Here is a 26483-nt window from a genome sequence, read left to right as displayed (position 1 = left end):
GCAAGGGACAGCCAGAGGTTTTGGGGTAACAGGTCTCCTGGACACATATTATGGTACAGCAGGAAAAATCCGCTTCCTGCAGAATTTTTCTCCTGAGGCATTTCTCATGAAAACTTCATGCTTTCAGTCATTGTTGTTAGGAGCTTAGGATAAGGTGATGCTTGGGGAAAAACTTTCCAGCAGCCTCATAGGCCTAGATTTGCAAAACATTCTGACCTGTCTAACCAGCCAGACAGCAGATTCCTTTTTTATTATTTTAAGCACTTGAGCTTCAGTACAAGAACCTTCTGCAGCTCAGATTATACCAAATGATGGTCCAAAGGTGAGAACAGGTATTATAAACTGGGTAGAATATAAAAGCATGTCTTTTGCTGGCCATTTCACTAGGCGCTCATTTCAGACTTAATTGTAGATTCAAAGACAGTGTAGCAGAAAACTAATACTCTCCAACACATACTGAGTAGCCTGACCAACAATTTAGTCACCAGTCAAAACAAGAACTGGCCTGCGACTGGGTTCTTAAACTAGGAGCTAGTCTCAAACCTGGAGCTTGCGGTCAACTTTGTTCAAACTGAAAACTGATTTGGAGGACAAAAAAGGTTTAAAAAATGCCATCCTCACCTTCACTTCACCACTGACTTTGGCATAATCACAGAAGCTTATTACAAAGGCCACCACCTGAGGAATGGAAACCTCTGGCAAGAAGCTGAGGGACAGCTTAAAGCTTTCAATGGCAGCCTCACTGTAAACTCCTTTTCCCTAAGCACTTGATCTCCTTTAGAAAATTGTGGCCTGTTGGCAAGCCTGAGATTTAATCAAGTGGTTGTGAGGCAAGTGAGTGGATACTCATCATTGACCAGGACTGTGGCTCAGTCTGCATCTGGAACCACGGAGTGACTAAATAAGGTCTTAGAGGTTAGACTTCTCTTCCAGCCCACAGAACACCCAGGCTTTTATCCTACCAACCCAGTGACACACCGCTAACTGTGCTGCTGCCCATTCTCCCACCTTCCAGAAATGTCCATTGCACACATCCCTGCCCTCAGGGGAGATTCCTTCTTGAGAAGAGATAGATGACTGAGAGGGGATTTCACTAATGTGTATAAATATTTAAAGCGTGGGAGAGGGAGATGCCAGAAGATGGAGTCAGGCTTTTCTGGGTGGTGCCAACCACTGGGACACAACGCAATGAGCAGAATGCTTTCACATACATGGAGTGATTCTTGGAGTGTCCTGTGCAAGGCCAGGAGTTCTACTAGATGATCATGATGAATCTCTTCCAATTCAGCGTATTCTATGATTCTATGATTGTATCATGCACAGGAAGTTCCACCTGCATATGAGGAAGAACTTTTTAACTGTGTGAATGACCATGGATGGGAACGGATTGCCCAGAGAGGTTGCGGAACCTCCCTCACTGGAGATATTCCAGAACCGCCTGAACGCAATCCTGTGCCACGTGCTCTAGGACGACCCTGTTTGAGCAAGGAGATTGGACCAGATGACCTCCTGTGGGTCCTTGCAGCCTTACCCATTGTGTGATTTCGTGAGATCTCCGCCCGACGCGAGCCCCGAGGCGCGGGGGCGGCTCGCAGGAGGGCAAGCGAGGAGCGGGGCTTCCCCCGCCTCCTGCTCCCCGCTCGCTCGCACGGCGGCGCGGGCAGGGCCGGGCGCGCTCGGCGGGCAAGGCCGGGGCGGCGTCAGCGGGCGCGCGGTGCCGGCTCCAGGGCTTTAAAGCAGCGTGTAAGCTGAGATGCTACCACAGACAGCGGCGCGGCGGCGGTGGCCGCAAGAGCTCCCTGAGCCCAGACGGGCGCCCGACTTTCGCCCCCGCCGCAACGCGGGGCACGAGAGCGGCCGCCCCGCGGCTGTAGTGCCCCCCGGGCCCCATGGCGACGCACCGCGCTGCCCGCGCCCTCCTCTTCCTCCTGGTGCTGCTATGCCTGCCTGCGCTGCGGCGCGGGGCGCGGGGCAGCGGGCAGCGCCCGCGGGGTTGCCCCGCTCCGTGCCGCTGCGAGCAGGACGGCGTGCGGCTCCGCGCAGACTGCTCCGACCGCGGGCTCACCGCCGTGCCCGCCAACCTCAGCGCCTTCACCTCCTACCTGTGAGTGCGGGCGGGACGCGGAGCGAAGGGGTCGGGGCAGCGGGAGGGCTCGGGGTGGCCGCGGCGCTGACAGGCGGCTCGCGGGAGCGGTGCAGCCGCCGCCCGAAGACAACACCCCACTTCAAATAAGTTTCTAATCGGTATTTAATCAGCGTGCGGGCTGTAAAGCGGTTATAGGTGCCTGGCCATCAATGTGTGATGTACCGTTTGGGGGGCAATTAAAAGCGATTGCAACAGCAGAAACTCGGTGCGATCCGCAGGGACGTTGAGCTTCACCTTTGCTTCCGGGGACAGCGCTTTGATGTGCACTCGATACTGATTTAATGGTTAACAGATCTCCCCTCGGGTGGGGGAAAGGTAGTAAATACACTGCGCTCCCAGGAGGCGGGCAGCACTCGGGGGCAACAGTGTCTGTGCCCCGACACAGGTGCCGTGTCGCGATCCGGCCCCGCCGGAGCCCCCCTGGACCTCGCAGTGCCCCCCTGACGGGGCATCCCCGCTGGCCGGGCTGCGGTGCGTGCGAACTGCGCTGCATCTCGGGCACGCTGAGTTACAGCGTGTAGGGACAGACTCGGCCAGAACGGAGAACCTTTGTATTAACAAAAACAAACTAAACCAACCAACCAAACAAAAACCTGTGCAGAGACTTTCTTTGTTTCCGTATTTTTGCCTCAGTGGTCGTCGTTTAGCATCTCTCAGTTTCCTGTGTTGAAAGTGTTGGTGCACTAAAAGTGTTCCTTTATTTCCCTCCTTACCGATTCCATAGATTTTTCGTGGTTGCATGACCAGTAGGCTGTTGATGTGATGCTTATCCTTCATATCCAGCATGAAGTATGTCTGTTTCTGAATGTGTTTGTCCATCTATATATTTTGGCATGCTGTTGACGTGTTTGCTGCTATAGTCACTGTAAAGATGCTTTCACAGTGTTATGTATCTGGAGTACTAAAGTGATCATTCTGAACTGGCTTCTTTGTTAATATCATACTTCAAAGGACAGAAAACATATAGTGCATCTGAAAAAATAGATTTAAATAAACTAGAAATGGCTTTCTAAGAGAAGTACAAACATGACAACATAGACAAGACAGAAATTAAGTGAAACCAATGAAATCTTAAGTACTAATTATATGTCATGGGAAAGCTGAGAGGATGTAGAGCTGAAAGACTTTTCTAAATATTGTGTATGTAAATACTTTTCGAATTTTGTCTTAAGATCAGTTTTAGCTTATTTTATCACAAATGTTTCAAAGTCAAAGCTATTAATAATCTTAAGAGGCAGGAGTCAGCGTAATGAACTACTGCTCATAGTACAGCAGAACTCTGGCTACGCATAATAAAGATACACTCTTTAAGATGCATCCAAAGTCTGCCACTGGTTTCAAAAGCAGCAGGTGGGATTTTGGGGTATACATAAGATACAATTTTTTCTGGTGCTTTGGAAAGCCATAAGGAGAAAGGTAAAGGTATAAAGGCATAGTTAAGCTGTACATATCCTGTGTCAAGAAGCAGAGGCCCTAAATTCTTTGTTGCTTGGAAGAAAGCTAAAACTGGAAAAACGTTTGACTGTTTTATGAAGAAAAAAAAAGCATATGCACGATGATGTCAAAATACCACTACTGTGGCCTTCTGCTGTGGTTCTTCTGTGTCTGGTAACCTGTGTCTTGGTAGGCTTGTGATCTAGTCTGCACTTTTGTTTTTAAATCCTCCTCTCCTTCAGAGGGAACATCTTTCTCCAGTCAAGAATTCTCTGCTGTTCAGTAACATATGCAATGAAGTGAAAAAACATCACTTGGACAGGCAGAGTTTTAAATGACCCAGACAGCATACAGGCAGTATAACAGTATAAAAGACTGGTTTATAAACACAGGCATCTACACTTACCATTTTCCAAATTTACAAGGCTGCTATCCTTGAATTGACTAACTATTGTCTAATTATGCAGAATTGTAGTTCCTGCCTGCCTTCCATAAAGAACTGTCAAATCTGATTGTCTGTAGATGGCTGAGCAATGGCAAATTTTAAAACATGCCTGCTTGTTATAGAGATTTTTGCCTCCCTGAGCTTGGTAGTGAACAACTAGCTGCTTCTTGAGTATTTTATTTTCTGTTTGTTTGGAGGTTTTTTTCCACAAAAAAAAAAGCAGAAATGTCTTTGTACTGTGACAATTTTTACTTCAGATCAAAGCAGGAGATTAAAACTGTGTACTCACATTTAATCTTCTCTAGTCAATTCTATTCTTGCATTGTATACATGTCTGACCAAAACCAGTCTGTAGTACTACCTCTTTGAGCTTTTAAAGATTTTTTTCTAAATTTCTCATGGTTTTGTTTTGGCTGAACACTCACATAGGAGAAAAAAGGCAGACATTTTCTTGGTGTGCACTGGAAATTGTGTGAAAAGTTGAAATGCTAAGTCCATTAAGGTTTGTTTGATGCTGAGACAAATGTGTACTGAGCATGATATATTATGGTGACTGAATTTTGCATGTATGATCATTATTTTAATGACGGTGCTCTTGCAGCAGAGCTAAATGTAGTCTACAGATGTACCTGCTACACTTTTCTCCATTCTCATTTATAACCCCAGGCAGCAATTCATGCCTCCCATCAAAAATATTTTTATGATTATGTGTCTGCTGCCATGAACTGTTAGACTGCTTAAGAGTAGGCAAGGAGAATCCATGAGTTTCCATTCCTTTTTCTTCATTTACTTTTCAGCTAAGTGATATACACAGTGTATTTAATGCAGCTCCTGTTGACATAAATGAGAATTCCATGTGCTGATGAAGGGCAGCACTGAGTCTCTGTTTCAAATTAACAACAGGTCACTTTCCTATCAGTACACAGAGAAAAGAAGAAGCCAGAGTCTACAGGTCTTCTGCACATGGTACTGTCATTAATTCTCAAACCAAACATGTGAGTTAGTGAAATATCATTACCATTTGCTGTAATGTGGAAAACTGAGGCAAAGAAGGGCTTGCTCAAAGTTAAAGTTTAGGACAAAGCAAGTAGTTAAAAACAAAATGCCTTATCCTAACTCTGTTGTTTAACCACAGGCTCATCCTATTCACCTACATAATTACTCATTCAAAATTGTAAAATCTGGCAACTTCTGTTCAAGAATATTTAGTATGAGAAGTATGAAAAGAAAATCTGTTTTCATATTGCATGTGATGATGTGGTAGTTTTAGCCCACAGATGATAATATAAAAGACAACTCCTAAAGGTTTTTAGGTTCTCTGTTAAGGGCCTGGATAGCGCAGAAGAGTAAATTTATTATAAATGCCAGGTCTGCCTAACAGTTTGGATTCTGTGTTTGTGATCAAAATGCATCAATTATGAGTAGAATGTTTGCATAATGTTACCATCTTAAATTGACATTGATATGCATGCATAAATATTGCAGTATGCTGCCTTTTACATTATCGTTTACTTAAAAAGTTTAAATTTGAGTACGTTGTAAGTATGTATAGTAACACTTGGGGAAATGTGGTTCATATATTTTTTAATTGTTCATAGAAATAATTGATTGAGAAAAATTAGATTTCAAAACTTTGATAACATTGGTATTATTACATTAGAACCTATGAAAATAAATCAATAAATCAGTGCATATTATAGGATTCCTAATATATTAGTCTTCAAGTAAGTTTTGGCCTTCTGCTTCATAGTTTGCCATAATACTGTATTTGTTGATAAATAATTCTGTAGAGCACAGTCAAAACTCTGTAGCATATCTCAAAGTGTTTAAGACTACAAATCATAAAAATAAAAACAAAGACAACTTGGGTAAATTACTTACCTCTTCAAAGCTTAAGAAGTATATTCCCAGAAACTAGTGATGCTTCAGAAATCAGAAAGAGTAATTTCTATGTCAAAATTAAGACCAGCCCTTTAGGGTAAATTTGCACCAGTTTAGTCATTCTGGTCTCACCGTGCAAACTCAATCTTGTTCTTCATCTGAGGTATCTTGGGAATGACATGTTTTTTAAGAGATCAAACAGCAAGGTATCTTCTGATGAAGAAGTGAGATTTATAAAGTCTCTCGCACCTTCTAGGTCCCTTGACAAGATTTAGAAGTTAGGTATTTCATAAAATTTCTGTCTTTTCTTAGAAAGTACTTCTTTAAATAGTTACAAGCTTTACAAACCATTTTTGTGCCTTAAATTAAATCATTGTCATATGATTTCAGTTAATAATCTGAGTCTTGTCCTGGTTGAGGATGAGGTTGAATCCAGGTTCTGGGTTTAGAATTTAGTGCTAAATCTCCCTTTTGAAAAGGAAACAGAGCATTTCCTCTCTACTTATGGCTATAGTACAATATAGGTAAAATATACGCATAGATAAATTAGAGGTAAACAAAAACTGAAGAAGTAACAAACTACGTAAAGTTCATATTGACCAGTCTTCAAGTGATTTGCTTTAGATTTCCAAGCATAGTATGTCGAGTCAAAGATAGTTTCATTCACAAAAAAACTGGATTAAAAATATGTTTAGGAATGTCACTCTTCACTTTTGAGAATGCAGTGCTAAAAATAACTCTTTGCTTTCTAAAGAGCCTTTTGCTGCTCAGAAGTGGGGGGGGAATGGTTGAACACACTAAGTTCCTCCTTTGTAGCATTTACTCTGTGGAAATGTTGCAACAATTGACCAGGAAAAGGAAGCTGTCTTGAAGCTGGTAGAATGTCAGGTGCTGACAGAGTGAAGGCACCTTCAATTTGGCTGTTATCTGAAGTGCACAGGACAATTGGCTGGGCAGAGGGAGCCTGTCTCCAGCTGCGAACGCGTGCACTGGGTTGACCTTCCCAGTCAGCATGCCAGCAGAGATTAGACTTTCCTCAAGTGCTCCCTTGTTAACCCAGTCTTTTCTCCGATGTCATTTGTCTTTCAAATGCTTAAAATTGCTACTAATTTTGCAGTAGTCCAGATTGCTTTTTTTATTCTATTTGTTAGCCAAGATAATATTTCATCTGCACGCACTGATTTCTCAGTTCTCTGTTGGTTATTTAAATGGTCATGATTAGTACGGTTTCTGGTATTTTCTCTGACTTCCTGCCTTGAACTGTCCAGCAGATCTGATTCTTTTCCCAGGGAAAATCATGGTAAATAAGGTGTGGTTCCTTTGGCTCCAACTAAACTGATTGAGGGCAGAATATGATGTGGTGTTTTTGACATACCAAAACAGCTTTAGACTTCAGTTAGAAGAAAGTACCCTAACATCTTTTAAAAGAATGGGATGTGATCAAAGCATGCTTACTTCTCAGAGATTTAGCAATTCATGTGGCAAATCCTTATGCTACATGCTCTGTACTATTTGCTGAGAAGACCTGAGAAACTTCTGTACAATTTTCCTGATTAGATGTGAGAAATTTAATGCCTGGACAATTATAAAAGACATATATGTAGTTGGGGAGGGGTAGGGCCTGAAATAAAGTTGCTGTCACTTGTTAAAGGAGTGTTACCCTTTTCTATCTCTTGGAATCAAGGTTTAGATGCAAAATGTACAAAACTAAGACAGTGAACAGTGTCAGCTGTATATGACAGCAATTCCTGGTACCTCTGATTTAGTGCTAGTGCTTTTTTTTCCAAAAGTGTATGGACAACTGCTTCTAATTTTTCAATGAGAGACCTTAGAACAAGTATTAAAGCAACATCATGCAAATAGAAATACCATCCTGGATTGACTTTGCCATTTAGAGGAAAAATTACTCCCAGCCAGCTTGTATTATAGTAGGCACCAGCAATACCTGGAACTCTAAGCAGGAATTAAATGGGATTGCAATGCAGGACCCCAGGAAGTGGCACAGTTTTAGGACACCTTTGCTTGGACAGCACTTTCTGTATCACCCTTCAGTTTTATTATTTTGCTGTGTTTTACTAATTTTTAGCTTTGAGCTTTGAGGTTTTGGGACTGTGGCCCTAGCACTGAGGTCAGTCCCTGAAAGGACAGGTTATATTTTCAAGACTAGACACTGCTGCAGAAAAATAATTAAAACATCCAACAATGATAAGCACAGTAATCAGCCACTCACAAACTAGGATTTTATTGGTAGCAAATGTGCTCTTATTTGGGTCCAGTTGTATGATTTGGCTTCAGTCCTGCAAATACTTATCCAGATACGAAACTTTAGTGTTAGGAATGGTTCCACTGAAATCACATGTGCAAATGTTTGTCAGATCAAGGCCTTTAATAATTCTAAAGCAATTATCTCTTCCCCAAATATCAACTCACTTGTGGGTAGTAGTTTCATTAAGCTGTTCTGTTTCACTCTCATTACACTGCCTAAAGAATTGTGTGTATCATAAATCTCTTAATACCATTAATTTCAAAAATTTTCAGAGTCTTACATCGATTTGAATATTTATCTTAATCTGGAATGCACTGTCTTTCAACAGTATGAAGTTACGTAGTTGCAATGAAATAATTTCAAGGCCATATTTTTTATTAAAAATTATTAAAACTTTTTTGCACTATAGTATAAAAGTATAGTCCTTTTTGTACAGGTGATATGTTATTCTGTGCATGGAGATGCGTGTGTATAGACAGGCTTTGGGCAGATTAAAAAATGCATCTATGAGTCTAAAGTAGTACAAACAGCTCTAACTCCCACCACACAAAATCTCTCCCCTCTTTCTATAACACTTGCTAAATGCTTTCCCTTTTACTGAGAGTAACTATGCATAGTGAAAGAACTAAACTTAAGCAATAGTTACTTAAGTCATTCAGTACTTTCTGGGTAGGGGCTTAATTTCTATAATGATTGTGAATAAATTTAACCCTTTAAATCTTACTTTTTTTTGAGTGCTTGTGTCAACAAATTTTCACATGAAAGGTGTACAATAGTTTGATGCTGATATTTATGAAGGGAGGGCAGGAGGAATTAAAATAAAGCTGATGTTTAGGATGTTTAATACTACTACTTCTCTATTTTCTTCCTTTTGTTTTTCCTTTTAGTTCCTTTACCTAACACTTCAGCCTGCTTTGTTTGAGGATGGAATGGCTGAAGTACTGATATTACACAGAAACAGAACGTTCCTAGCCCTCTTTTCTGCAGCAGTCCGTATCTTACGATGCCAGTTATACCATGTCTTCTGGATCTGTGATAATAAAAATGCTAGTGTAAGTGAATGAAAGAACAGATGTGTGATGATGTCAGCATTAGGGGAAGTGTAATTGCACCAATTTGACATTCATTGAGTTTGTAAATGAGTCTCTGTGTACCCTAAGGGGAGAAGTAGGTCATAGCTGGCAAAGGAAGCAAGTAAGATAAGACAAAGCTCTCTCTTACCCATCAGTGAAAGTTACCTGTTCTGAACCACCTTGATGAGTAAATTTCCTTTGAGCTTGGTCCTTAATCAGCTAGATGTGGAGGCTGCCTCAGAAATTAAATCTTTCTTCTGCTGGTCTTGCATATGATGAGGTTGCATTTATGTTTGCAGTGGGGGATAGACCAAGTTATCCAGTGTCCAGAAACAGGATTCATCATTATGAAGGCATAGAAATCAAGTTTCTTGAACACCCTGATTCTGGGAACAAGGACTGTGATCAGTTAGCCATAGCTGAGATTCTTTCAGTTCTGCTCCTGGATACAGTAATTAGGTAGATTACAAATGCAAGTAAATCATGCAACTTTTCTCTAGTCTCACTCTATATATGTGATGGTTGACAACTACCTACATCTGAATTTGACTTATTTGATAGTAGCTGAAAAAAGCTGAAGATCTGTAGATTAAAAACAGGTGCTAATTATGAGTATGACATGGTAAAATAGGGGAATCACAAGCAATTTTCTTCTCTCCATGACGATGTATGTCTGCCTTTCCATTTTGCTCATGGCTGTCTATTTGAGCTGAGCTCTGTGATATATAAGATCCTCACTCACTGGAACAAGTGAAGTCTATGCAGGCATCTGAGAGCAATGTCTGACCTGCTGGCAAGAAAATACAGGATCCATATGCTTGGTGCAATATGGAAATATTTGCCTGCACTTGGGTTGAAGTTGTGCAAAGACCAGGATTTGGAAGCAGTCCAAAAAAGGTGCAGGTTCAACCTTGTGACCTGACAAGAGTCTCAGGGAGTACATTCCAGTCCTACAATGTCCCTACATAAAGCCTCATGGTATTGACTGTAACCTGCAACAGGCACACACAATTACAGGAAGATAACAGAGAACCAAAAAGTGCATTGAGAAGAAAGAGATGACAGGTAGCTTGGAAATCTGCCTTTCTCAATGCCATAGAGTAGTGAAATGTGGCTCTCATCAGGCAACTCAACCAATTCTAAACATTTTAAACCCTCAGGAGAAGAGGTAGTAATAGAGATTACAGTTTACATTTGTGCTTTGTGTCTGCAATAGGACTTTGTAGGGTACAGTTATTATCAGAAACGTTTGTGAGTAACTGGCTCTAGTGGAGATAACACCTGAGTATATAGTTGTGGTTGGGTGAAGAGTACATTGTGCAGTACTACTGCTAAGTGTTTTTAAAACTTGAGCATGAGGCACTGGGGAAGAGTAACTGGTAGCTGGAAAAGAGGTTCACATGGTGTTATATAGACCTATCACTGAAAAGGGACAATGTGAAAGCTCTTGTCAGAGAATAGCATGTGAGAAGACTGTAAGTTCCTCAGCATATGGAGGCTTCACATTGCCTCTTACCTGTTGGCTATACATATGTAGAGTAGTGTGAACTGCCAAGTGCCAGAAGTTTACTTCCTTCTGGTCAAAACAGAAGATGTGAAAAGAAAGACCAGGACAAGCACCTTGGAATATCCTAGCTGCCTGAAGGCCAGAGACGGTTCAGAACATAGCTGAACACATTCTTGAAATCTTAAAGTACATGTTCTTAGAATAAAACAAATGCTTACTTAAATACTTACAAGGGGGAAAGCTTTAATCTGAAATAGGAAAAAAACATTGTGTAGAAACATATATATGAAAGAATATTGTAGCAGAAGTATTTCATAGGTTATTAGAATGGAATATATAAGATAAAGCAGTACAGGGAATGGCAGAAAAAGACCCAGGACCAGATTGTGGTGTACATCTTGAGCTATCATCTCAGAAATGCTTTTTTACCCCTCAGGCTTGACAAAAAGCACCTGGACTAAGTTCTTCTTGACTTTGCCAGAAATTCTGTCTTCTCCCAAGAACTAGTTCTGTCTAACAAGCTCTGGTTTTTTAACAAACAGCCTTGGAAACTTATTTTTCTTGCCTGAATAACAATACAAGTATAATGTTTGTGTTACTAAACTTTCAAAGAAAGTTACCGACCCAAATTGTGGCCAGGATGGAAAATTACTATGACTAAGGCCAACTCTCTTGCAACCCTATAGACAGCTGTCCTAAGTGAGACCCTTTGAGCTCTCCTGGGATGCCACTCAGAGACAGAGAACTCTCAGGTTTGCTGTACTGGGAGGACCACTGCCAAACACCACTAATGGGGCCTGGGTCAATATTCCCAGTCCTGGAGGCTCAACGCTTTGCCTGTAGAGAAGACACAAAGGCATCTGATGTGAGTACTCAGTGAATTAGAGGGGAACTTTTCACAGATACAAACCTTGTACATACTCCTTTAGGTCTTTGTGTGAGTGACTGTGAATATGCTATAGCCCAGGTGCTGTAAATGTCCTCTCTTAGATTCTTAAGTAGGTTAGATTCATAAGGTAGCTCTACAAATGAGTTACTATTGTGCACAGAGGGCAGTTAAATGCCACCCTGACATCCGATCCTGTAAGATCTTGGAAGCCAAGCAGGGTCAGGCCCGGTAAGTGCTTGGATGGGAGATCTCCTGGGAATACCAAGGGCTGTAGGTTCTAGTCCTGAGGACTTCACTGTCACCGTCCAAGCTCGCTCCGCCGTGGCAGATGAACCTCAGGAGTTACAGGGTGGGGCCAGTCCTGTGCACGCTGTGCCTCACCTAAAAAATCCACTGCACAGGCTGGAAGGGCACACCCACGTGGGGAGCGCCCTTCCCAAATCTTCATTCATGAAACCTAGCCATGATGATTGTGCATATAGTCAGTTCTATAGAATCTTTTGTTAAATTGTTTAAATTGCTCTATCAGTTAAGTGCTGCTAAGTTTAAGTGTAGTTAAAATCTTTAGGCATAAAAGCATTGTAGGGCTAAGTTTGGCAAGCAGGTCCTCTCTAAACCTTATGGTTAAGACCAAGGATCTCCCTCATTCATTTTTATCTTTATTATTTTTTCAATCCCAGCATCCACAGAGATCATTTTTTCTTGATTTTAGATGTTAATCCAATTTTTCTCTGTGTGCTTTAGCCATCTAGTAAGTAGTAGAGTGAACCTTGCCTATGAGCTTTATTGCACCTTCAGTTTAATATTTAACCTGTTTTGCTGATGCTTTTGCTGGTAATTCTTTGAGGAACCTATGACAGCCATACATGACTTAGATCCATCTCTGTGTGTGAATCCATGTAGAGAAAGACTTCATGTAGTTTCTGCTTTGCTAATGGAACTAACTTAATTATGTGGAATTGGTGCTTCTAAAATAAACTGAATTTGAAAAATTTGAAAAATTTGACAATTTTTGAAAAGCATTAATTAATATATTGAAGCATTTGCTTTAGTTTTAATGTGCTAACTCTTGATAGAAAAGCTTCTGTCATTACCATGCATGGTGTCTGTCCTGAAATAAATAAAAGTCAAATTTTATTTTTTTTAAATATTTTAGTCATATAGCCAAGTGATAATCATTATTGCCTTGATTGCATCCCAATGTAGACTCTGACAGGTGAGTTGTGTTGTGTTGTGCCAAGGAGTTGTGGTCAACTGTACAAATTTTCCAGTAGTTTGAGAAAGGAGGAGTTTTCTTCTGTTTTTCAGTCTTTTTTTGGTTGTTGTTGATAGCATTCAGTGAAAAGAGTAACATGGTTTTTTTGGACAGTGCTTACAAAGTGCTGTGATACATTAATTCCATTTATCATAGATAGAAAGAACCATCATGCAAATAGAGTTAGCAAAATCACATTTCTGTACGTATTGGTGCCACACTTATTCTGACTTCAGTGACTGTCTCTAGTCAGTCTGTGAAGAGTCCTGTAAAACTGAAGCCAGATGTGGTCTGTTTTCTACATTTATCATCAATCGTAGATGCAGCATCCTGTAGTCATGCAGGTCTGTGTTCCTGCCTGTCTGACCATAAAGCAGTTCTGTAAGAGCATCAGATTTCAGACGGAATTTGTAATATCTAGGTTAACTGGATGTTATTATTTGCAGTTCTGTATCTCTGTGTGGGAAGTATATAAGGAAATGCTGTGTGTTCTCAGCATGCTGCTAGTTTAGTCTCTTCTCGTAGGGGTTTGTGAAAACTAATTAGAGCCAGTTGTCTTCCCAGTGAGGCTAGAACTGCAACTCCTTTTAATGATGTGGATTGAGTTCTTGGTATGTCACAGCTAGTTTTATTGTAGAGGGTTCTGTTAGGTCATTATGAGTCTAATCTAAGGGAAATTACTCCCTCTTTATCCAAAAATCTCCATATATTGAGTACACTAGCAGGTTTGGGTTTTTTCATATTTGGTGAATGAATAATTACCTAAGTAACAATGATAGTAATTAATAGTTAACGACATTCATTAGTGATTTTTATTATCTTAGTGTGGAGGGCTTCCATTAAATTGTGTTCACAGCTTTTATAAAGCAGTATTGAGGTCATTGTTCAATAATGGCCAAAGGAAAATAAGAAATCTATGTGTCATCATTTAACAATATAATTTTGGTAAATGGATGAATGTCCCAAAAACAGGAGAATTATAATAGAAAGACGAAGAAAAAAAGTACATCTTAGCAGCAAAGCATTATGTCTATATTCTTTCAGTCAGTAACAACACTACTAGTACTAAAGATAAGTGAAATACATTTTGCTATAACAGTGAAACAAAATCAGACATGAAATAATCCTGCTGTTTGTTCTCTATGTGTAAAATGGTGTTGCTTAACAGAAATAATTCCAGCAATTAAAATATTTAGTAATTTAACATTTATTAGCAGATTTATACAGTAACCTGATTATTCTTCTATGCTATAAATTCCATTTACAATGAAATACCAATAATAGCCAATGGCACACTTTAGAAGATGGGTCTAAAGAGCTGACAAAGCACCGAGTATATCTCTGTGCTGTTTAACTCACAGAGCAGGTCCTGGCTTACTGGGCAAACTAAGGTCTTCAAACTGTGACAAACAGAGATCCAAGTCAGTCCACTTAGGGGCATCAGTGGAGGCTCTTGCTGCTGCAGTGACCATGGGTGCACTTTGGGAACACGGGCTTCAAGACTCTGTAAGCTGACCCAAAAAAAACAGCCCAGGGCAGGGCTACACCAAGTGGGAAGAATGACACAGGACAAAGGGAGTTCTAAATTTTTCTTTATACACTATTGCACAATTATTGATGAAGATGAAATATGGAGTGACAATTTCTCAGTAGTTACAGTACGAGATAGAGGCTTTGAAGTTACATTGTAAGACGATTTTGCAGTGCTGCTTCAGAGCATATAATTCTTGAGTAAGTATTTTAATTATGTAATATATGTGTGTTTTCACTTCTAGTTAAATAAAAGATAGATTTTGAATATTTGTTTTCCATTCTAGGGCAAGTATAAAGAAAGAACGGTGCATAGAGATTTGATTTCAGTGGACAGGGTTTTAAATCTAGAGGAAAAACCCCAACAACATTCAAGATATTTATCTTCCCTTTTATGTAATCATCCACCAGAACTGATAGTGCAGCTCATGTAAAATAGAGTTTTACTTCTTATGAATATTGGGTTTATTCATTTTTCATGATAATCTTGTTCATGGGGCTGTCTCTGACTGCTAGATTTAGTAAAAATACGTAATTAAATATTTGATAAGCAAGGTGATGGTTAGATTTACCAATGGCAGGAGATCATAAACTAACTTAAAAATTACTGTGAAGCACTCAGAAAACAGATTGCATTACCATAGTATCTTAAATTTTATCATGTTACTCAATATTGATGAATAAAAATTCAAACTGGACAAATGAAAGTTCACATTAGACCATTAAATAATATCTTCAGACATATGACATGAAATAGACCTGCAGTTTTCTATGAATAAATAAATAAGAGAAACAGGTTTGAGATGTCACAGTATAAGTATATGTGTAAGGCTGAGTGATACTAAAATGAATAAAAGGCTGTGTACCAGTTTGAATATGAGTTCTGTCCCTCATGCTACTTTCACAAAGCACATGATGCAATTGACTGCACTACTTACTCACCAAGAAGAATTCAGTAAGGGATACTGGAATAGAGTTTACACTGCTCCTAGAATTCAGGGACAGGGATGGCTGGAAGTATCTTTTGCCATTTTAAAATATTTTCATTTTTAAGTTGCTTAAGACGAGAACACAATGCACAAAGAAAGTAGAAAAGGCCTAAGGCTGCTTCCTAGAAGAGCAGTTAGCTCACATATATCTTGGCTACTGTTCAACTAGTCTAAACAGTAAAGCAGAGAATGTAAAATGTCTCTGGCTTCTGAGGAGGTTTGCTATTTACCTTTGCCTCATCCCAGGAGGGCTACTTAGAGATGAATGAGTGCCCTTCAAACTGATCCACTGTTTCTCAGTTCTGTTAAAAATGATGATCTGTCAGAACTATCAATTTAGTTCAGTAGTTCAAATCATTTCCTTGGATCTTGAAAAAAAAGTACGTTCTTAAACTTTCACATCCAAAGACATGACAATAAAACTACAAATGTTGCTGGGTCTAAGTAAAACTCTCCGGTAAAATGATTGCATTATTTATACATACTATGTTTTCTGGAGACATAAACAAATGCAGGCTAATACAAATATGTGCATCTGTAGGCTGAGGATTTCCGCTGCGGTGCTTCTGTATAGTGCAGTATCTCGTACACTCATTAAGTTCTATCTTGTAAGTGGACAGTATGTTAGGATATAGAAATCAGTGGGGGCATTTTCTCTGTATCTGCAGATGCCAGCTGTTTTGTGTTTGGAAGGAAAGACAGATTGTGCTGTGACTGGGATAACATCAGGCAATCAGCTGTGATGACTGTCACCTCAGTATCATCCAGTCAGTGTCTGGTCCTTCCTAGTATGTCTGTGTTTGTCATCTGCAACTCTAAGTGCCTATACAGCTTTTAAGACCTCTGTCCTTACCATCTTTATTGCCTGACACTGGAAAACAAAGCTTTTTCATGTTTCTCAAACTACTATTCCAGATCTAGAAAGAGGTTTTTCCTAAGATTTTTCCTAGCTATTGAATCTGAATTAGACACCTCACTTTCTCAGACATTAACTGATAACATGACAAATACTACCTGCTTCATAAGTTCCAGTTGGTACAATACATGGAGATATTGTGTGTGCCTGTATACAGGCTGGAAAAGAGGTTCTGGCAAATATTTGACCCTTATAATATTTAATTTTAGATTATTTTTTTAATGATCTTATTGTAAGGGTTTTTTTAAAATTCCTCTAAGTTAGAATTCTCCAATAGTGAACGCTCAGTGAATACAAATTTTTTCTGTAAGTATTTAATTACCAAAATGAAAAAAATTGCAGAGTAATCAAAAATCAGAAGCCATCTTTGAGAGCCAGTTTATCCTTTGCTGTAATTACTGTACCTGAAAGGACAACGGAATGAAGATGTAGTGGACATGCATTGTTCAGTCCAGAGATTGTACCTGAGGGTATGTCATTAAATCTTGTAATATTAATGGTTTAGTGAAAAAGATGAGAAAGAAGGCAGGAAAAGTTTGATTTCTATACTTTATTTTCTGATCTTGTCCCTGAGATTAGCTCAGTTGGTTAAAACTTTGTTGTAGTAATGCCAAGGTCATGGGTTCAATCCCCTATGTGAGCCATTGACTGAAGAAGTTGGACTCGATGATCCTTGTGAGTCCCTTCCAACTCAGAATAGTCGGTGATTCTGTGATTCTTACACCCCAATATGTTTTATCTACATACTTTCACTTCTGGTCCTGTAAGCACAGAATTTCATCATACAAAAGCATAAGAAACCAAAAGGGGCTTTTTCTCCAAGTTGTTAAACAAATTTAAACAGTTGTTACAGATTTAGGACTTGCTAGATGTATGAGGAAAAAACATTAGGGAAAGTAGACCACCAAAAGTGAACTTCCAAGGTGCCAGCATGTGTGCTGACTCCTGACAGTTCTGGCTCAAGCACAGTTGACAATTTAACTTAGCAGGGCAGGGCACTGAGAAAAGATCTTGCTTTCTGCAGCAGAATTCCCTGTGTAGGAGCTGCCTGTCTTTGCTAGTTAAGTTTTGGAATTCATAGAATTGGAAGAAGATAGTGCTCAGAATTTTCTGCAAGACTGGAATTTGAATAGGAAACTCAGAAAAAATGTGCTTCCATATTAAAAGTCTTTCTGAAAAAGACAGTTTCAGCTGTTCATATTGGTCTTCCTCCCCTTGGAGCCAGTTGTTCCCACCCTCCTGCTCTAGGCTCCCTCTTTCAGCTGTGCTGACTCAGCTGTTTGTTTAAAAGGAAACACATTTCTGGTTGAAAAGTATGTATCTCATTGCAGTGATTTGCTCTAGAATGTAGTCATACAAACAGCCAAACAAGCACAACTGAAGGGACAGGGACAACTTTTTGGGAGTTCAGTGAGCAGATGGACATGAGTGGAAAACTTTCCAAGTGTCCTTGCACCATTGCAGATTCCTGTGCAAAAAAAGACCCTACAGGAAACAATAGGGGTGGGATTTTCTTATCTTAGATTTAGTTGTATTCATATGCTCGTTGGAAAAATATTTTGCCTTAATTAATTTGTTATGGTTGTTAAACAATACTTTGTCAAAATTCCATTGGAGTGGCTTGTAATGCACACATTATAAATTCTTTGGAGTATTCCAGATGAATCTAGAATCCAGCAAAACTGAGCAGCTAAATGTTCTTGGAGAATTTGAGTGCATTTATAGTGGTTCAATGTAGTAATCAATGGTGAGAAAATTTTCCAGCCAGAGATAGCTCTATAAGTTGCAGTTCTTGAATTTTTGAGTCTAATAAACATGAAGTATATACACCAAATTTCGTATATATATATATTTATACATAATTTCACAATAATGACTGGGTGAAAATCTTTTCCAAAATTAGAAAACAAAAAACCCTCTTCACTCCATATTGAAGTACCCATGGGTAAAATTTTTTGTCTGCCTAATGGCAAACTTCACCCCAGGTGTATATATCTTTAGCTTATGGGCCACACAAGACCATGTTTAAGAGAGTGAAAGAAGATTCATCAGATATGAACTTACAGTTGCAAATGCCACTTTGCTCCGAAATAGCTATAAAATGTATCCTCCAGAGCAAAACTTCAACAAATTATTATGAACACTTCTCTAATGGTAATTATTAACCCTATGGAGAGCAGTGTGGCTTGTTTGTATATAAGCAACGTCTTTCTACAAAAATAATTTCATTCCTTGAGGTACTGCACCACTATTATGATGCAATAACAGAAATGATTTGTTGTTCTTACCTTATTTCATATGCAGAAATGAAATACTCTTTTCTGTCTCCCATCTGCCATTGCTTACATTGAAAATCAAGACAAAATCTGCATCCACAACCAGTGTTCAACAAGTAAAACAGGTTATCACCTCATATTATAACTTTACAAAAAAAACACAGACATGTTTGTGTTTCTAAAAAAGCTAAAACAATTTTCCAATTTTATGTTTCAATTTTCTAAAATTCATGAATATAAGAAGTGGTACACTTGGGGCACAAAAGAAAATATACCTTTAAAACTGAATCATATCATTGTGAGCCTCTTACAGTAGCCAGAGACTGGACTTTATATGAGACATACAGCATGGCAACACTCATCAGAACTACTTTTTCTTGCTAAGATCTGTATTTTAACATTTTCAAGGCAGTTGTCTGTTTCTGCATTATCAAATATCAAAACCCTCAGATATGTTTTAGAATTACTTTCTATTTCTATTTAATCTTATAAGGAACTATGTTAAATATATAACAAGATAAGTAGAGTTGTATTTTAGACCTTTGAATTCCTTACACAGTGTTTAAGGCAAACAAAACTGTTATATATACTTCTGTAAAAAGTGTTTATTAAAACTGACTTTATTTGTTTTACAGTTTAGAAAACTCTGCAGGTAGCCTTAAGAGCCTGCTCACTTTATTATCAGTAAATCAACAACCAGATCTTCTTTCTGCCATTCCCTGGCAGCATTAATGGATTTTGGCATGATTTGTGCATTTAACAGTGAAAGCTCTTGCTGGGTAAGCCAGCAAGCTTAACTAATTCCCAGTTGTGCTGACTTCATAAACCTATTTTAAGGTTTTAACTTTGACTAAAGATCAAAGGAAGGGACTTATGCTATTACCTTTGAATATATCTTACATTATTATGGTTAATAAGTGTAAATATATTGAGTATATATTTTATGTTACATGTGAAAATGTGTATGTTACGAATATTGTACAATTGTAAAACCTCATTTTTGTGGTTTAAAATGAGATTCCACAAAGCAATTGATGTAGTAATACTAAAACACCTGCATAAATTTAAACTCTTTATATATTAAATGAGTGAATTCGTAACAGGGACCGATCATTTGTATTTCAAAATAGCTTACACTTAGTCATAAAAGTGCGCAATTATTATTTGATTTGATTTAAAGCTGGCTTGCTCAACAAAGCCATTTTAACCTGTAAAGCATTCCAGTTACTATTGGGTTTTTCACCTTTCCAGACAACCCTAGAATCAGTATTCAGAAAAGCCTAAAGAAGGGAGAAAAGAGAGGAAAAAAATATTTTCAGCCTGTCTGACAAGACTACATAAAAAGCCTGTGATCAAAGGATCTTAAATACACGTTACTGGTGTGACAAACAACATTTTTGTCCCTTTATTAGATTTATTTTCCTTCTGAAAACTGCAGTGGCCAGAGTATAGTTTGTAAAAGAAAGCTGACAGGGTTGTATTCTTTGATTCCTAATTAACACCTTCAGTCTCAAAAGAGAACTAACTGAAATACCATAAAATGTTGCAGCTGCATTGTTATTCCGCTTGGTTGGTTTGTTAAAAGTCGGCTGGGCATTGGCAGCTGCAATAAAGGAAACGCTCAATGGATGTTTTGTATTGTGCCCACTCAAGTGAAAGAAGGCAACCATTTTATTTTCAAATGGGCAGCTGCATAGTGATGTTTAAATGGAGCTAAATGTGAGATTTACTGTTAATTTATAGTAATTGGTTATAAATAAAGTAGCAGTATAGCTTGGCTTTCACCTATTAAAGCCATAGAACACAAATTGAAAGGAAATGAAGGAAAATGAGTTATGAAGGCTAAAATACTGGAGTGATAGAAAATGCAGTTACTTGGAAGGAGTAATGGTATTCAGTTTTGCAATATATTGCAGCAGCCACCTTGGAAGCAACTAGTCAAACCTTCTTTAGATGGTGCTTTGAGAAATAAAGGTAGACATTACTTTGTCCCACTGTAGTGAAAACCAGTGTTTTAATGCTGGGATCAGAACCAAGTGCAACTCTGCCTGGAAAGCATAGGTTTGTGTTTTGGGTAGTAGAATAAAGGAGGCATTTAACTCTGGTCAGATAAATTGCACTCACATTCAAAAAACGCAATTAGGAAAATATGTAAATCTAGATGTTTCATCAAATGCTACCTAAGGGGTTACCAGTTCTTTCCTTGCACAATGACTGAACTAAAGAACTTCAATGTCTGTGTAAGAACCATTGTCCCGGCCCCAGAGCCTGTTGGAAACCGAGTCCAGACTGGCCGTGGGAAATACCTACATATTTGACACAGGCCCCATTTCTGAGAGAAAAGGGGGTGGAATAGAAAGTATGGAGATTTTACTGTTGCATTCTAATCAGCCATGATCTGCCTAATTTGCTTTGATCAGGAAGATAAACTAATTTTCCTATAGGCTGGATAAAAGTAATTAGCAATCCAATGCTTTCAAGCTTTTGAAAAGGGTAAAGAAAAGAATAGCAGAAATTGTAATGGTGGGAGCAAAGTACCCCTTTTCGGCTCATCTGAAAGCATTGTTAATTGAAAATAGGATGGTGCTATAGGAGAGAGGCCCTGGTTAAGGTGCTATTTTAGGTTGGAATATCATTGTACACCATGATCTACAATGTTACACAGCTAAATGTTTTTGAAGATTAATTTCACTTGAGTTTTAGTATATTTAGCTTCTATTCTCTGGAAAAAGCATATCTTATGTAAACAGTATGTCTGACATTCTATAAGGATGCTGTTTGATTTCCCAAGGCATTTTAATATCTTTTTCCACAATTACATTAGAATGATTCAGTGGTTAAATTAAGTCTGGATCTGCTGCCACCATAAGGCTTTAAGATGAGGGTTTCTGAGGCCACATAGCGAAATCAAAAACTCCAGAGCCAAAGCCAAATTACTGGATATCCCAGTCTCTTGATTCTATTAGGTAACAGCTGTGTAGTTCTGTGGGCCTGCAGTGTGAGTGTTAGCCTGACACACGTGCTATGGTATAGTGTGCTTCAGCTAAGTTTTCTGGGAGCTGTTACTCCTTCTTAGCTTTGGCCATTCCATTTAAGTACAAATCAAGATGTCTTGAAAGATACTGTTTCACTGTAAAACCCTTAATTTGCAGAGCTAATGGAATGCCAGCACACAGAACTACCATCTTTACCCAGGCAAACAGTACTCATTCAGATAATCTTACTGAATTCCATAGACTGCAGAATACTTCACTTTAAATATCTATCTTGCCATAGGTTTCTCCATCATTACATGGATTGAATAGTTCAGCAGGCAGTGACAGACAGCTTGTATAATAATTCTGTCCACTTAACTCTTTGTATTTTGAAAGTTATATTTAAAAAGTCAGATAAGCTGAAGGACTCTGTTTATCATTCATGTTACAGCTGTATTGCAATCCACAGCAGTAGCTGGAATTGTAGATCCAGCTGTCACGAACAGCTAAAATACAGAGACAGGCTCTATAAAAGCTTTCATAGGAAAAAAAAAAGGCAGCTATTTGTGATGAATGAGAAAAACATTTTATGGTGTGGATAGAGAAACAGGGGCATGTGTTCTATCTCAAAGACGCTCCTATTAAAAAAATAATATCCTTTAAAGACTGAGTTTGGAAAGTTAATTTCCCCTGCCAGCAATATGCCTTGAATAGTGTTTGGAGGAAAAAAGCTATGTTCCTGAATGATAGCAGTCTTAAACTGAAGTATATAACAAATGTCTGAGTTGTCTTTCTACGTCCTAAAATATGTTGGCTTTGTGATCATCTGCAATGTTTGTATTCCAACTCGTGTGATATCAGCTGCAAAAGCTATGTTGCTTTGAATGTGAGAACACAATCACAGAAATAAAAATTGATGTAAGAACTATAAAAAAGTAGAAGCATTTATTGAAATACCACTGAGAGTTGTGTTTAGCCTGGGAATATTTATTTGTTTTTCTTATGGAGGCAGCGCCACCTCATAGATAAAGCATTGGTTTGAGATTTAGACCTATATTTTCTTCATTTCCTTACTGTATTGCTTAGTGCCACAGCAAAATTAGTTTGTCTCCCACTCTACAGTCTCCTCAACTTCTACTTAGTAGTTAACTCTTTCTTTATATTGTTCTTTGAAAAGTACTGCATAATTGAATATTGCTATACAAAAGGTGCAGGAGGGAAAAGACGTAATTCCTTCAGCCCAGAAAGTTCTCCCCCCACCCTCTGCCAATATACATCCTTCTTTTGGGTATGGGTGGGCAGAAGTTGCTTCCCTGGCCCTCTCAAGAGAAGATACAGCAATTCTGTCTCAGACCTTTGAATTACATAACATTTTCTGTAGGATGTGAGCTAGAGTGTAGATTCCTACAGCTGTTACTCACAAACCTGAGGAAGGACAGGGAGTATTTTTGTGCTTCTTTTTGAGTTACACAGAAATTAGTTTACTAAATCTTTAGGAGTTTTCCAAATGAAAGCCATGAGGAAATCAGATGACCTCTAACTCTTACAGGAGGAAAACACCCTAATGATGAATGTTGTCCTTCTTCCATAGCATTCTGTTCATTACAAGGCTGAGGGTTTTGACATAACATTCTTGTGCTAATATGGGAATACACAATTCTCAAAATGATGCAGAAAAATAGTTTTACAAGGAATACTTCATACTGTTGTGATAGCACTCATTTCTAGTTTCAAAGAACTCAATACACATAGGAAGTCACATCTATGTAGTATTTTTTGGAAGATATGTGTAAACTCAGCCCTTGTTTTGAGCCATCTGTAAACCTTGAGCAAAGCCCTTAACCTGACCTTACCTGAGCACTAGCCTTACCAAAAAGGGTGCTATTTATCTGGAGATACCTAAGAAACTGCATGGGGGAGAAACCTCCACCTCATTGAACCTAGAGGAGTCTGACTAAAAGATTGAAACCCACATGAAACTGGGCTTCCTAAGGTCTGCTTTCAGGAAACACCTACTGAGTTACAGAGATGAAAGATTTCAAAAGTCTTGTTACAAAAACATTACAAAAGTGTTGTTGCAGCCTAAATTGCAGTCACTTTCCTTAGGTTGTACTAATTTTTATTAAATCCTCCCTACTAAGGTTTCTGTATTTCTAGGAAGATCTACCTATTTATATTTTTATTAAAAAAGCCCAGCAGTGAAGTCACAAGTCTTAACATATACTGATGAAAGCAAAGACAACTTCCTGCTTTTCCATATAAAGAAAACTAGTTATTTTTATCCAAAGAAAAACTTCGATAACCATACAGACATTACAGTATGCTTCTGATATCAGAAAACTTGTATTGGTGTAGATAAGGAATCAAGGAAGCAGATTTCTTCATCCTTGCACTACCACTAGTATGAATATTGTGCATACGGTTTACCTTCCAAGTTAGTTGCTGGAGTCAACTTGAAGAGGTATTCAGGTATTCAGCTCAACATGCGCATGCTAATCTAAAATGCAGCTGTCTAGAGCAAGCATTGCCTCACTCTCCAAATAGTCAGTATAGTCCCAGTTGTTGGAGAGCACTGACCAGAAAAAAAGTCAGATGAAGATATATCTACCTTTAAATGACTACAGTAGGAGCACAGAAGTCTGTTTCACATGCAGACAGCTAACTTCAGAGTGTTAGGAACTGAACTACAGTCTCAGGGGTCAGTGGAATTGGCTAAGCAAAGGTATCTATCTGATGCACTCAGTTTGCCTAAGGGTATCTTAGCTGGCCTTCGCTTGTTCTTTCCGAAGGCAGCAGGTTATGTCATAGGTCATAAATGCCCAATTTACCAGGCCAATGTGGATACATCAAGTAACATTTCAAAGACTGTAGATGCCTGCATTTACCAAACTAAATTGAGTCTCATTTCCCTAATGCAGCCAGAGCTTCATTTTAATGCTCCCCCATGCCTGCCTTGTGCCGCTTAAGACACTCCAGGTTATCTGACATGTCTTCATGAGATACATATGATATGGGCTCTACAGGAAGTGTGTCCTCTACCATATGAGTAGTTTTGGTTGGGAGCCAGGCAAGTAATCTCAAAAAGTGATGACCCACAGCTAAAAATCCTCTGGCAGTTTGGTTTAATTCTAAAAGTCATGCCATAGTGCCCTTAGAAATCTTAAAGATACCTGAAGAATTGCAGTACTGTTAAGATAACCTGCATGAGAGGGGAGATTTGGTCTAGAAAACCCCCTCCTGTTTGAAGTTGTGTGACAGGCTTCATATGAGTTTTACAGTGAGTTGTACTGAGCATAGATGATCTGTTATGCCATATCCAACTGCAGAGAGTCTTCACATTGAAATTATGAGGTTTCTTCCACTGATAGCAAAAAAATGTGTGGGACGCGTTGTGACATCCCACCCCTGAGAGGAAGACAGCACCCAGTATTCCTAGATGACCATGATTGAAAAGGAACAACAAAACTCAGAGGGTCCACAAAAACTTTCAAAGTTTTATTAATACATTATACACTTGCTGGGAAATTGGTGTAAGTTAGTCCCTTATGGTATAATCCACATGGTGATGGATTTTGAATAAGTGGTAGAGTGAAAGAGAAGAGAGAGAGAGATCAAAGAGAGGAAGGAAGGCAGGCAGGCTGGGAGGAAGACAGGCAGAAGGAAGGAAGGCAGGACAGCAGGCAGGAAGGAAGGCAGGAAAGCAGGCAGGATGGAAGGAAGGAAAGAAAAGTACAGTCCTAACTCCAGTGTCAGTCCAGCTGATGGGTTGTCAGACGACCTAGAGGCACTGCCCAGGCTTTGTGGGGATACCTCTTTATAAGTTCTCCCATCCTGGAGCTAGGTTTCTCTCTTTCCATGTAAATTAGTTATCATTCACAGTTTGTTGTTCTGTATCTTTCTGGAAGTGGGTTGGAGAGCTTTGAAGGGCTTTGGTGGTCTTGATTACTCTGACTGGGTCAGCCTTTTTTTGACAGTCCATGCCTGCTTCTCAACTTCATTCTTGTGCCTGCACTGTACTGTGTTCTGCTTATCTCTAGGAACCAGAACAAGGACATTTGTCCCAGAAAAGTGCTCCTCTATCTCTGTATGGCACTCTTCTCCAGCCACATCCTGTTTTTTCTCACGGTGTGTTCGTACCAAGAGTCCTTGATTGGCACGACTACCCAGCTCTTGGTGTTTGAGATATACACATTAGCCCCTTATCTATATTAAATAAATATTTTGACCTGATCATTTCAACAACAATAATAATAGTCATCGTCATCATCATAAATGCCTTGTGCCCATCAAAATAGCTCATACCTTGGCTCTGATGTAACTTATTTCATACAAAATAAAAAAATAGAAAAATTAGAAAGCAGATAGTGAAGACATCCTTGGAATGTAAGACAGCCTAAAAAAGAGTTTATGTGTGTAAGGGGCACGGATTTTGAGGGTTTAAAGCCTGTCCATTAGCTTTATTTGGGGAAAGGTAAATTAAAACATTATTGTTCTAAAAAACAAACTCAAAGCAGTATGTAACACATTATAAATTATTAAGCCTTGTAACTATATAAAGTTTTTATAAAATATCATAAATTTAAAATGTTGAGTAAAGATCTTTATAAATTTCTTGTCTGTTCTTTCAAAATCAAACAAACAAAAAGTCTTCTGACATCTGATTAAGGGAAATTTCAGACTGTTTCACTAAATAAAGCAATCAGGTTGTGCTTTAATCAGTTTCATTGTTGAATTAGATACCTTCCAGTCTTAAAATAGTAACATAATTGTAAAGTTGTCAGTCTCAGGTTTCTATTTGAACTGATTACACTTGATAAAAATAACAAACCATGACAAACAGCAGGGCTAGGTTTCAGTAATTCACTGAAGAATGTCTCTACCAAGTCTTTATGGCAAAATGT

General features: G+C 38.9%; 1 protein-coding gene across 2 annotated transcripts in view; it reads left to right on the top strand.

Annotated features, from left to right (window-relative positions):
• Positions 1 to 1781: 1781 nt before the first annotated feature.
• Positions 1782 to 26483, top strand: part of LGR5 (leucine rich repeat containing G protein-coupled receptor 5) — a 96976-nt gene continuing 72274 nt past the window's right edge. For both annotated transcript variants that reach the window (XM_071552223.1, XM_071552222.1), the window contains exon 1: positions 1782 to 2104. In XM_071552223.1, coding sequence (XP_071408324.1) covers positions 1890 to 2104 — 215 coding nt within the window. In that variant the 5' untranslated portion in view covers positions 1782 to 1889. The remainder of the gene's footprint in view (positions 2105 to 26483) is intronic.

The sequence above is a fragment of the Pithys albifrons genome, chromosome 3, assembly GCF_047495875.1.
Source record: "Pithys albifrons albifrons isolate INPA30051 chromosome 3, PitAlb_v1, whole genome shotgun sequence".
Classification (NCBI taxonomy): domain Eukaryota; kingdom Metazoa; phylum Chordata; class Aves; order Passeriformes; family Thamnophilidae; genus Pithys; species Pithys albifrons.
The sequence above is the reverse complement of the archived record's forward strand: the minus strand, read 5'-3'. Positions and strand labels throughout refer to the sequence as shown.